At 37.6% G+C, this 13947-nt stretch overlaps 1 protein-coding gene across 16 annotated transcripts in view; it reads left to right on the forward strand.

Moving 5' to 3' along the window:
* The window catches only part of LOC106870430 (inosine-5'-monophosphate dehydrogenase 1b), a 48494-nt gene that overhangs the window by 21798 nt on the left and 12749 nt on the right, over nucleotides 1-13947 (forward strand). For 7 of the 16 annotated variants that reach the window (XR_016237685.1, XR_016237689.1, XM_089338523.1 and 4 more), the window contains 8 exons: nucleotides 1425-1523; nucleotides 8526-8574; nucleotides 9593-9694; nucleotides 10778-10852; nucleotides 11543-11749; nucleotides 12377-12464; nucleotides 13107-13209; nucleotides 13824-13920. Coding sequence is in view for 11 of the 16 variants with exons in the window: in XM_014916502.3 (XP_014771988.1) it covers nucleotides 1425-1523; nucleotides 8526-8574; nucleotides 9593-9694; nucleotides 10778-10852; nucleotides 11543-11749; nucleotides 12377-12464; nucleotides 13107-13209; nucleotides 13824-13920 (820 nt within the window). In the remaining 5 variants the exon portion in view is untranslated. Of the gene's footprint in view, nucleotides 1-154; nucleotides 295-578; nucleotides 945-984; nucleotides 1133-1424; nucleotides 1524-8525; nucleotides 8575-9592; nucleotides 9695-10777; nucleotides 10853-11542; nucleotides 11750-12376; nucleotides 12465-13106; nucleotides 13210-13823; nucleotides 13921-13947 lie in introns of those variants that run through there. The other 9 variants (XM_014916520.3, XR_016237686.1, XM_089338524.1 and 6 more) reach the window with 9 other exon arrangements.

Consider the following 13947-nt stretch of genomic DNA (forward strand, 5'->3'; position numbering starts at 1 on the left):
ATAATATAATATAATATTATATATATATATATATATATATATATATATATATATATATATATATATATCGTAGATACGTGTGGGTGTCAATTGTATCCACCTCCACGACCCACTTAAAATGAAATAAAAGACCAGGTCTTCCTACCCTCTCTTTAGTTCTATTCTGTCAGTCTGCGAGATTGGGTGAAGGAGGAGACTGAGAGAAAAATTCGAGAGAATATTTTAGGACTGGCCACGTTTTTAACCTGTTTTCCTTGGAACCACTATTAAACCCTTTTTCACTTCGATTCTCAGGTAACTTCTTTCTCTTTTCTTCGTCAATATCCTTATCGTTACCAATATTCACAAAAATGGCAAATACTCGTCCAATCTGTATACAACCAACAAAGGGGACCACACAACATTACATTCACCTAATTTACTAATAAATTAACATTTTTACATCAAATAATTACGAAGATTAATTAAAACGAGTCAATTACTGTTCTCGGTATATTTTTACAGACATACAAACGGTACACCTTAGGTTTTTTTGTAGACATTTGGGGAATTCCACGTGTTGTGTAAATAACACTTTATGGAGACATTGAGAGAACCTGCGATTACCAAGATTAATTAAACCGCCTTAAGTACCGTGTTATAGTAAATTACATAAATACTATATTCTAGAATTTTTTTTGTAAATATTCTGGGAATCTGGCACCTCGTTTGTATGTGGTACTTAACATTTTGTGCCAACGGTTTGGTACATATTCTACATTTAATTTCACCTGCCTCTGATTGTGCATTCACTGCACACACACACACACATATATACATATAATGTACGCAGAATGATATGTACATATAGTTGTATAATGCAATGTACATATACTTGTATAATGTAATGTACATATGGTTGTATAAATTTTACACAAACACACGCAGATACAAGCACTATATATGTAAATATGCACCCTTGAGATTCCTTTATTTAATTATGCTGAAGCAGTAATTTTTAGCGCGTTAACCACAGAGGCCAGCCAAACAGCCTCTATCACTAACCTTGTTTAAGTCGCCATATGTTGTATCGAAATTATATTTTAATTAATTCGCAGCGCATTTTGCACATAAATTTTGGATAATTTAAAATGTAAGGTGTTAACACAAGCATACACATACACATACATATATATATATTTATTTCTCCTCCACCACGATATTACTATAACCCTGCTACTGTCTACTATAGACTTGTGTTCACATTCACCCTTCTCTTGCGCTCACGCTGCTGTTACACATACTCAAGTCTATACACACTAACACACACACACACACACCATCTGTGTAATGGATGGGGTATATCTACACAGCTATTTATATGTATAAATAACCGCATTGCTAGCTGGTTTCGTCTTTATTCATTCTGTATTTTATGCTTGCAGCATGGCTGACTACCTTATAACTGGTGGGATAGGTTATGTGCCTGATGATGGACTTACAGGAGCTCAGCTTTTTGGCAATGGAGATGGACTGACATACAAGTAAGCAATAAAATTCTTTCTTCCAGCTATTATTCTCTTGATTCTTCATCGAAACGACCGTTTTCCTTGCTTAATCTGTCCGTTAATTTTCGTCCCTCATGGCTCTCATCACGACTTTTATAACGTCAGACTTCATTCATGGACAAGAAGCGCGCTTCAACTTTTAACTGTATTTGTCGCATATTTTATTTTCCCTTCGAGTCTAAATTATTCCGATGTTGATAAAGAAAATAAACCGTTGACCTACTCCAATAAATACATTTGAATCTATCGATTTCCTTTGCTGTATATAGTTGGCGTGGTGCCTAGTCAGAAATTAACACGTGCTCTTACTCCATTATACAGGCTTAAATGAAAATTATATAGGCATTCTTTCTACACAAACACACACACACAAATACAAACAACCTTTCCTAGCGTCATCAGGTTGAGGACCAGCCTCTATTACGTTCTTTGGTCGGGACTGAATGCTGATCATGAAATTTTTGTGACAAAATTCAAACTATTTTCCCGTTGTCTTCGTTTCATCTTCTTCCCCGGTTTAGTCAAATTCTTAGAGAAGAAAGAAGAACCGTTCCAGTATTTGATTTATCAACTCCGAAAGAATAAAAGGCCAAGTTTACTTGAATAGAATTTGAACAAAGACGGGTTTTCAATGACTCGCGTTTAAGGAGGGAAATCATGCGGAAGAGACTATACCAGTCAGCCAAACTTTAGTTTTTTTGCTTAACCCAGACCATGCATGACAGCACGACATCAAAGATGATACGACTATGATCATGTCGTTTTGGAGACATTTTACACATGCTAAATGAACGTACTTTTAGGCATACGCCTATTGATTAGACAACATTTGGGCGAGGGCTGTGCACTTGGTGGCCAAAGTGACATCTCTTAGACCTGTGGGTTTCCTTGATTGATTCTAGTTGGAGGTTCTTTATCAAGACGACTGCATAATTCATATGTGTACTATATATATATATATATATATATATATTATATATACGCGCACGCACGTTTTTAAATGTCATTTCACATTCTCTTATGTAAACTCCTTCCCAGTGATTGTAAACTGTCCCTGTGATGTTCCCTTATCTTATGCCCCTGTGGCAGGGGCGGACTGAGCCGTCGATCAATCGGACACTGCCCGAGGGCCCGCTCTCCACGTTTTAACTCTTTGATATCAATTCTAAGGGGCCCCGTGAACAGTTATGCCTGAGGGCCCTTAATACTCTGAATCCGCCCCTGCCCTGTGGCAAATAAAAGAAATTAACGTATGTATAAAAAAAAATGTGCTATGGCTGTACTTCTTGCCAACCACGAGTCTCTTTAGAGGCCTCGTTAACATTATTAATAATTTTAATTTGTTTTCATTTGTAAAAGATATATTTAGCTGCTATTTCTAACCGTCCGAGGCTCTCCCCATAACTTCTCAGTATTCTCTTTTAGTTTTTTTTCTTAATTTTGTAAACATTAATTCTAATTACATAATTCCTAATAATCCAACAAGCTTCGTATTAAAACATTTCTTGTTCAGGTTCTCTCAGGGAAAAGCTAATTATAAATAGAACTTGATGCTCCTTAATTAGTCATGAAAGTTGGCACATTAGAAAACATGTCAAGTTCATGCTTTTTCTTAGGGTTATTGCTGACAAAGCTGTAAAGAGGAATAGAATGGAAAATTTTCGGAGGGTACCTCGCTTTTACGGTCCCAAATTCAAGTCAGTTTCGTAGTTAGTTTCTTAGGGGCTGAGGTGCCGTTAGTTCATTTTTTATTTTATTTTTAGCTTCGTTAATTGATAGGTCAGTGTGTGTGTGTGTGTGAACTGTTAATCGACTAATTTGGATTTAGGATCGTAAAAACAAATATATACTTATGTTTTTCCACCTCAGAATCGTAATAACCGCTCTATGAAAAGGAATAATCTTAATTAGTTTTAGTAATCACAAGTTCCGTTATTGTCTCATAAAAGACTATTTACGCCACATCTGTGGAACCTATCCCATCTGCCGTTTTGATATTTGTATTATTCATTTAGGTACAATGATGATTTATTTGTAAATTATGTGAATGTATCATGCTGCTTCGACAACTACATTCTTTTTGTAAGGTTTTGGTTTTTATCACGAACAGAACTTCAGTCACAATGAGCCGAAACCTGCGCCTTTTTCATATACGAAACACCAGTTGATTTTTTGGCCTTGACAAAGAATAAAACAAACACACTTGAAATCTGATACGGAAGTTTGTTTTTGTTTTTTTGTATGCTGCTAAAATATATTTTAGGAATGTGAAGAGGCGTAGGAGTGGCTGTGTGGTAAGTAGCTTGCTTACCAACCACATGGTCCCGGGTTCAGTCCCACTGCGTGGCATCTTGGGCAAGTGTCTTCTACTATAGCCTCGGGCCGACCAAAGCCTTGTGAGTGGATTTGGTAGACGGAAACTGAAAGAAGCCCGTCGTATATATGTATATATATATATGTATGTATGTGTGTTTGTGTGTCTGTGTTTGTCCCCCCAACATCGCTTGACAACCGATGCTGGTGTGTTTATGTCCCCGTAACTTAGCGGTTCGGCAAAAGAGACCGATAGAATAAGTACTAGGCTTCTAAAGAATAAGCCCTGGGGTCGATTTGCTCGACTAAAGGCGGTGCTCCAGCATGGCCGCAGTTAAAAGACTGAAACAAGTAAAAGAGACTTAATAGAAACTAGAAACTACGGTGATAATTGGTTGATCAGAAACTTAACCCTTTTGTTAACAATCTTTTTTTGAAATATTGCCTTTGTTTCGATTTATTTCGAGAATAATTAAGAATTTAGTGAAATAACTTTAAAAATTCCCCATCATTTATGTCCCAAACACCAAAGATGTTTTTAATTTAGATAACTTTAAACCTTTTGTTACTCAATTTCTATTGAAACCCACTGCATTTATTTCAGTTGATTTTGAAAGTAATGAATATAGTAGAATAAATTTCGTTATAAAGTTGATGCTTGATACATAATTAACCAAAAAAGGTTAAACTGTTACTTAAGTGGGTTTTTTTTATACATTTTCAACCAAGAATATAGTTGATACACAGACCCACTTATATTACTGGTATTTCTCCCATTGACTCTTGTGGTATGATGATGCCATGCAAAAAACACTGACAACTGTGCATCTTAAAAAGCACACAGTACACTCAGTAAAGTGGTTGGCGTTAGGAAGGGCATACAGCTTTAGAAGCCAAGCCAAAACGGACAATGGAACCTGGCACAGCTCTTGGCCATGCCAGCTCCTGTCAAATTCTCCAACCCAAAATGGAAAATGGACGTTAAATGATGATGAATCCAATCAGCGCTTCAAAATACGGCCACCCAACAGATTGGCATTGAATCTCTCCTTCACAGACAAGCTCTTTTCTCTCTGTCATGTGCTGCAGCAGTAACCTCTATTCCTCAGATCTGTTGACCAATCTCCTATAACTGCCACTCAGGCCCATTCATTTTTTCCTCCCTTTCATTACTTGTATTGTCTGCCCTTTTTGATCCTCCTGCTAACCCCTGATCCTTGTGACTTGGCTCCCTATTTTAACCTGCAGTTGTTGGCTTGAAATCACATCTCCACTTCCACCACTACAACAACTACACATTCAACCATGTCTACCCACCACCATCAGGGCATTTACACAACCACCACCATCAAAGTTAGCAAATTGATTTTCCTCTACAAATGATCAGTGTTGCTCTTTGATTAATTGATTGGTATGGATTAACTATTGATCGGCATTGACAGTTTTGTGCACACTTTGTTAAACCAATATCTCACTCTTTTCTTGCTGTTTTTGATGTCTGGAGGAGACGATTTGTGGATGCGTTTGATCAGGACTTTTGATAACGGAAATGCTATAAAAAAAATTTGTGAGACCTGATTTGAGTATCGGCCAGCTTTATTGAACAGTTGATGATCAATATTGATCAATAGCTCGATATCAGTTTGGAAATTTCAGATATTATTGTCTGGTGTTAGAATATCCAAACTTTTCTTTGCAATGAACAATTGCCATCTCTTTACAAAGCGTCTGTGTTCTTCTGAGTACTTCTGGCATATCTAGGATGGCTGCTTTAAATGCTAAAGGGTAAAGGACCCATCACAGCTAATTAGGGACAGCTCTTTGATACAAAATAGTTAAATGCATCTCAATGTGGACATTTGAAGAATATTTGACAAATGGTTGATTTCAGGATGTGGTTCTTGTCATAAGATGTTCCAAATTATTAAGGCGTTGAAGGATTCAAATCCTGCAGAAGTTGACGTTCCCCTACATTCTTTTGGCCACCTCTGCTGTATGGTCTTAGATTTGAGGGGCAAGCGCTTAACTTATTTACTATCACGAACACAACCAAGTTCTTGGGTGCCTTAAGCAGAATTAATTTTGTTGCAAATATTAGTGTTCAGTTTCATGGTTCCCTTTCATATCTTACCGTTCCTGCAGACATTGCCCTGCTGTGAGGTCACTAGCAGACATCTGGTGACATATTGGCAGTTGTTGGGTGACATCAGGTGACCTGCTGATTTATGCTCAGCAGTCCCAGGCACTTCACCTCTTCCTCACCTGATTCCATATCAAGCACATTGCCCAAATTCTTCATCTGCAGAAATGCATCCTTGCTATCTACACGTGTTTCTCTCCAACAACCACTAACTTGCAGATATAATTCAAACTGCACATTATTAACCCGCACCTCCTAACTTCCACCAACTAACCAGGTGTTTCTGTCACTCTTCAGTTAATGAGAGTGTAGGTAGACTATAATCACCACTACCACTTGACTATTGTTCTCTAACAATTTATACTTTATTGCCACGTGTGCTTTGCTGTGTGTGTGCGTGGTTTATGTGGCCAACACACCTGGGTGGATAGGCTCCATAAAAAACTGGGAGCGAATAGCTTAGATCAGGTATAAACCAAAGGTGAAATCGTAACTAAAACAGCCACCCTCAGCCGTAAAAAGACATGCTGTGCTATAAGGGTTGTCGATGGCGGGTCTTAAAAGCAAACACGTGTGTTCCATGCTGACTGAACTTGACATTAATATGCAAAACACCTTATCTGATGATTTATGTGTGTACCACGACGACGACGGTGGTGGTGGTGGAGTAGTTAGGTTTCAACTCCCACCTTGAAGCGATAAAGTTTCTCTATAAATACAGTTGGTTCCACTGCTGGCAAGGTGCCAAACCAAGGTTACTCTTACTCACCTGTTGGCTTAGTTTCATCTTTCCCAATTTAGCTGTCTTACTAATACAAATGTACCTGCTACATTCTGTATGTTCTTCCTCATTCACAGCTTCACGTGAAATGCTTTCAATAATGAGTGTTCGTTAAAATATCTGTACTTTTCTTTTTTTTTTTTTTTTTTTTTTTTTTCTTGTTCATTCCATTGCTCCTGCCTGTCAAACATACTTAGACAAAGATATATATATATTTCTATATATATGTATATGTATATATATCTATATATATATATATAATTATATGAAGGAGATAGTTAATATGTATTTGTAGAAATGCGAAAACTAACCCAACCACATTTTACAGGTGTAGAAATGTTTCAACTGCAAACGCACAGACTGCACCGGTTCAAACCATGATGGTAACTGGAAAAAACCAGTAAAATATTAGCTACGCGAGGGTCTTGTTACCACCTGTCTAACTTAGTTAGCGCTGCACTAATGGCCTTATGAAATTAGAGCTTTTTCTGCCTCAGCATATATGTTCACCTAACCAGCAGGGTGGCACCATTTAAAAGCTAAAATGATGGAAAGTGCATTGTGGAAAGCGATGTACAACATCATCTGATAGGATATATATATATATATATGTATATATAAAATGTGTATGTATGTATAAAAATCATTTTAATGTGTTTCCATATTTGCATGGATCAGATGACTTCTTTTTTTTTTTTTTTTATTAAGGCAGATTTCTCTGTCTGGATGCTCTACCTGTCACTAACCTTCACTTGTTTCCCTATGTGTGGGCTGTTTCTGCTGAATACAGAATGAACAATATTGCTTGTATAACAGTTGCTCATTCACAATTATTATATGATGTCAAGGTGACCCACACACATATATTGGGCTTCTTTTAGTTTCCGTCTACTAAATCCACTGACAAGCCTTTGGTTGGCTCAGAGCTATATAGTACAAGACCCTTATTCAAGGTGTGCCGTACTGTGGGATTGAACCTAAAACCACATGGTCCATCGTTGCCTACATTTATGTCCATTTTCCATGTTGGCATGGATTGGACGATTTGACCGGAACTGGCCAGCCGGGGAGCTGTCCCTACTCCAAATAACTGTTTTGGTATGCCTTCTAAGCCTTGATGCCCTTCCTAATGCCAACCACTTCAGAGTGTGCCGGGTGCTTTTAACGTGCCACCAGCATGGGCACGTTGACATAGTACCGGCATAAGTGCACTTTGGGTAGCAGATGTCTTAACCGTACACCCAGCAGCATGATGGGTTAAACTAACACTAAACTGGCAGCAGAAGTGAGCAGCAAACCGATTTAGTAACAGGTCACACACACACACTTTTTCTCTCTCTCTCTCTTTCTCTCTCTCTCTCTCTCTCTCTCTCTCTCTCTCTCTCTCTCAAACACTCACTCACCCACCCTGCCAATCCCACTCACTTGGAGTAACTGATGTATGAGATCAACCAGTGCTTAGGTGTGTTGGCATTCACCATTCCTATGAAGAACAGAACTGTCTGCTAGCAGACTTAACCATGTGCCAAAGAATTGGTGAAGGGTGTTGCCTCTGCTGGGTTTGGTGAGGATGTTGGCTAATTGCAGGATCGTTGCCACATGAAATGGCTGTAAATGTGTATTGCCATCATTCTCTTACTTGGTCCCCATCTCTGTCTGTTTGTCTGTCTGTCTATAAATAAGCGAATACATTATTGAACTTTCTGGTCTCATTAAAATTATTCTTTTTTTTTTTTTATTCCAGTGACTTTTTAATTCTTCCAGGTTTTATAGATTTCACAGCAGATGCAGTGGTAAGTTTTGCCTCTTCTATCATTAAGTTATTTCATAGATCAACCTATTTTCTTTTGAATCCATTAATCTCATTCTATCAATATTTTACAAATGTATCAATGGGGGGAACCTTTTGGGATTTGCTAGAAATAAGTCAAATCACTCCCAAATTACAACACTTGTTGTTGTTGTCAGTGTTGCCATTCTTTTAGCATCTACTTTTCCATGCTTGTATGGGTTGGGTGAAATTTGAGGCAGATTTTTCTGTGGTTGGATGCCGTTCCTGACAGCAGTCTTCACCCACCACCAAGCATAATATTTCCCCATTGTTAGACAAGTTTACATAAAAGATTAGAAACAAAACACTGCTTGTATGATGGTGATGTTCTTTTACAACCACCTCATGTGATGTGAAGATAAGGACGGACACACACACACATACACACATAACAATTAAAGATTCACAAAGCAGTGATGATTTTAATATGGATATGTACAATTATACTTAATTGCTGCTTTTTTGTGCATCTATTAATTCTAGTTTGACAAAGCTTTGCACACAAGTGTTTTATTTGCTGTTTAAATGAAAGAACAGTATTTTTTAGTGGGCTGTGAGCAGTCGATTTCCTGTGCATTGCTGATGAGGTTTAACAACACAGAAACAGGTTTTTAACAGCTTAGTGATGGTTCAGCTCGGTCTTTTTACACACACATTGTTTATTAGAATTTCTCTACAGTTTTTGCTGCAAAATGGTCTTTCCACATTTCAGTGCAGATGACCATATTAAACATAATTGTGTATACACACACACGCACATGATGGGCTTCTTTCAGTTTCCATCTACCAAATTTACAAACACAGTTTTAGTGAACCAAGGCTGTAGTAGAAGATACTTGCCCAAGATGCCACGCAGTAGGGCTGAACCCTAATCCATGTGGTTGGGACACAAATTACGCAACCCCACTGCTACATCTGCTCTATTGTTGTTGATAATTAAAACCCAGTGGTTATAGTGTTTGTCTTTTTTTCCTCTGCAGGAATTAACTTCTGCTCTGACCAAGAAGATCACGCTGAAGGCACCTTTAGTGTCGTCACCAATGGACACAGTCACCGAGTCTCAAATGGCAATTGCTATGGCGGTATGTATATCTGAGATAATTTATTGGTTGTTTGGTTGAATCCTTCGGTATTTAAACTGACCATTTGCAGCCCAAATAATCAACCTGCTTTATGTTCAGCCTGGCCAGATCCAACATCTTACCCCTACCCTACAATATCATTCTAATAATACACAACCACATAATTGAAATTTCAAAGCTATGAGATAATGCATGATTAATTCAAAACAATGTGAATAAATTAAATATTATATTTGACAGAATAATTTGAATTCTAAAGGATTGTTTGGTTCGTAGCAAGGTTGTTGTTAGAATGTATGATGAGATGAAAGATTGATAGAATGGAACGAAATAAATTTCTAATTGTGCATTGTTTGAATAAGTTGTTTGCATTGAGTTTACATTGTTCCTTTTGTGTGTGTGTGTATGTACATATGCACGCATATATGTATATATATATCTGTGTGTGTGTATGTACATATGCATGCATATATATATATATATATATATATCTGTGTATGTGTGTGTATATATTTATATACATTTTTTCTTTTTTCTTTTTTTTTTTACTTGTTTCAGTCATTGGACTGCGGCCATGTTGGGACACTGCCTTGAAAGGTTCAATCACAAATTAACCCCAGTGTTTATTTTTTTAATCTTGTATTAATTCTATTAGTCTCTTGCCAAACTGCTAAGTTACACGGATGTTAACAAACCAACACAAGTTGTCACGTGGTGGTGGGATACACACACAATCTATACGATAGGATTCTTTCAGTTTCTATCTACCAAATCCACTCAAGGCTTTGGTCAGCCCAAGGCTATAGTAGATGCTTACCCCAGGTGGTGGTCGTGGCTGGATTACTTTTTTACCCAAGTTCTCTTGGTGTGTGTCTGTAGGAGTTGGGGAAAGACGTCGGTGAAAGTGACTCAAGTGAGAGGAAGTGATGCCTGGCAGTACAGAAAGGGCACATGTGCATTTGTTTAATAAAACTGGATTGAGAGATTTCTTTGACTGTTTTGGATGGTGAAACATTTTGAGTTTTTGTAATCCTCATTCCTAGGTGGAATTTGATCTTAATTAATTAATTTGTCTGTTTCTAGCTGTGTGGTGGTGTAGGCGTGATACATCATAATTGTACACCACAATTCCAAGCAAACGAAGTGCGTAAAGTTAAGGTAAGCTTTACTTTGACACCTTTGTCCTCCTCCTCTTATCATTTCGTGTCTGTCTTCTATGCTGGTGTGCAACAGGACCCAATGGGTTGGAGCTCAAAATCTCGGTTTTGCTGTCTCCGTTTTGGCTTGCTTTCTATGACTAGATGCTTTCCCAGTGTGAACCATTTTACTGTGATAAGGGTTCTCTTTTCGTGGCACCAGCATTAGTGTGCTCCTTCCAAAGTTGTAGAATATCCAAGATTCACATACACGTGTATATATACATGCATATCATTTAATCATTTTAACATTCATTTTCCATGTTTGCATGAGTTGGATGGAATTTGTCGAGACAGTTTTTCCATGTCTGGATGCTTGTCCTGTCTCCAACCTTCACCTTTTCAAGTAATATATTTCCTTATACCTGACCCGATCTTCGCAGAAGGATGGAAACGGACAATGCCACTGTGTGCCAGTGATGCTTGTTTTGATATTGCATGGTGTCAAAATGAGGATGCATTATCACATGCAGATGTGTGTTAACATGTATGCACAACAGGCTTCTTTTAGTCTCCATTTACTCAGGCTTTGGTCAGCCCAAGGGTGTAGACGATCCTGAAACTACTTAACCATCCACCCATATCTATATTCATCAGAATATTTAAATTTTATTTACTCATTTTTGCTTAATTTCAATAATTCTATTTCCAGAAATACGAGCAAGGTTTCATTCTTGATCCAGTTGTGATGTCACCTCAACATACAGTACGAGATGTTGTGGAAGCAAAAAAGAAATTCGGTTTCTCAGGTATTCCAATCACTGAGAATGGTAGCATGGGGCAGAAACTGGTTGGTTTGGTCACGCAGAGAGACATAGATTTCTTAACACCTGATGAATATCATACAAAACTTCAAGATGTAAGTGTAATAAAATAAAGCTACTCGTTTTGTTATTGTTTCACACACACACACACACACACACACACACACTTGTGCTCTTTCAATGTCTAACACATGGACACACATGTTCACCCTCTCACTTTTTTTCCACACTTAAAGGCAGTTTACAAATTATCTTAGGGCTGGTGTTTCAATCAACGGCTGTTTCAGCTGTTATAAACTCTGACATGTTAGTAGCTAAAAGAGGGGCACATCACATAAGGCAGCCAATGACTTCCCTAATGGTAGTTTTATACCTTATTGTGTTTAAAGCCCATCATCTCTGAAGAGCAAGAATCCCCGTGTCTCATTCCTTAAACTGCATCATATTATGAGATACACTGGTAGTGCAGGGTTGCTATAATGCAGGGCTGGTTGAAGCTTTGGTGGGGGTCACTGGCTTTTGCAGATGCCACTTACTGCCTTATCAGTAGCTAGCATCTGCATTTGTTTCACAGAAGGACAGTTGTGGTTTTGGGACATTGGAAAAATTGCAACCTGGATATAGGGTGGGTGTGGTCTTGGTGAGGGCCAGTTGTACCTTGTGTTAGGCTGCTTGAGAGCCTCTGTATCTAAAGTTTTTTTGTTTTTTTTTCCCTTTGACAGGTGATGACCAGATATGAAGACCTTGTTGTTGCCTTTGAGGGACTCACTCTGAAAGAAGCCAACCAAATTCTACAGAAGAGCAAAAAAGGTATTTTCACTGAACCAAAATTTAGATCATTTTAACCCTTCAGCATTCAGATTTCTCTGTCAAATGTAATTCTTATTCTACATTGTTTTGAATTAATCAAACATTAATCTCATGGCTTTGAGATTTCAATGTTTAGTTTATTTGTAGACTGACATTGTAGGGTAGGTCTGATAGGCTGGATCTGATTGGTTTCAGTTTAAAACAAAATATTTGGGCTGAATATAGCTTGTTAAACTCTTTTGTTTTCAAATTGACCATATCTGGCCAGCCTCTCATACCTTGCCTACAATGTCATTCTAAAAATAATCACATCATTGAAATCTCAAAGCTATGAGATAATGCAGGATTATTAATTCAAAACAATGTGAATAAATAAGCATTACATTTAACAGGGTTAAAACAGGAGGTTTGTAATGTAGAACCAGCAGTCCTGTGTGGTGGATACCAAAACAGGTAAACATCTGTGTATACCATTACAATAAAATTCTTCTTTTATAGAATGTTGGATATAAAAGATTTATGAAATGATTTTTTTTTTTTTTTAAATACCTGAGCGCAGTTTGCTGTTAATTAGGATTAATGCTGGTGTAACGGGTCTCTGTTTAATAAAACCGATTAAAAGACCTCTGTTCTCGTCTGTAGGCAAATTACCAATTTTGAATAAAGAATCTGAGCTGGTAGCATTGATAGCACGTACAGACACAAAGAAGAACCGAGAATTTCCACTTGCTTCGAAAGATGACAAGTAAGTGTTTTTTTAACGTCCGTGTGTGTGTGTGTGTGTGTGTGTGTAGGTGTAGGTGCTGATTAGTTAAACATTTCACTTCTGGACCTGATAGTCTTGAATTTTGTCCTGCTCTATGGAACATAAGGCAAGTGTCTCCTACTATAGCTCTGTGCTGACTGAATCCTTGTGGGTGGATTTAGTAGAGAAACCTAAAGAACCTCTTTGCATATATATGTTTGTGTCCTGTTTTGATAGTTGCAAACAAGCATAATGGTCATACAAACATCCTTCATATTCAATTTTCCATGGAAACCTGTTTGGCTGTAGAGAAATATTACTTTGCTTGGAACCAGCCGAGGGTTAATGATAGGAAGGGCATCTGGCTATAGAAAATCTGTTTCATCAGATTTTATCTGACCCATGCAAGCATGGAAAAGTGGATGTTAAAATGGTGTGGGTGTGTCAAAATGAATCTCTTTTGCTGTCAGGAAAGGAGCTTTTTTTTCTTATCTACCTTAGATCAGGAATGTTCTGGAATGGGTTACTATCAAAATCTCTCAGCTATAAACCTTATTTTGTTAACATTCTTGTAAGTCTTTCTAAAAAATATCTTTTTTGTTTCTTCTTTGTAGGAAACAACTTCTTGTAGGTGCTGCAATAAGTACACAGGATAGTGACTACAGTAGACTGGAGCAACTTGTCCAAGCCGGAGTAGATTTTATTGTTTTGGTGAATATTCTTATTACTATGGTACCC

This window comes from Octopus bimaculoides, chromosome 20 (genome assembly GCF_046866305.1).
Source record: "Octopus bimaculoides isolate indiv1 chromosome 20, ASM4686630v1, whole genome shotgun sequence".
Taxonomy (NCBI): Eukaryota; Metazoa; Mollusca; class Cephalopoda; order Octopoda; family Octopodidae; genus Octopus; species Octopus bimaculoides.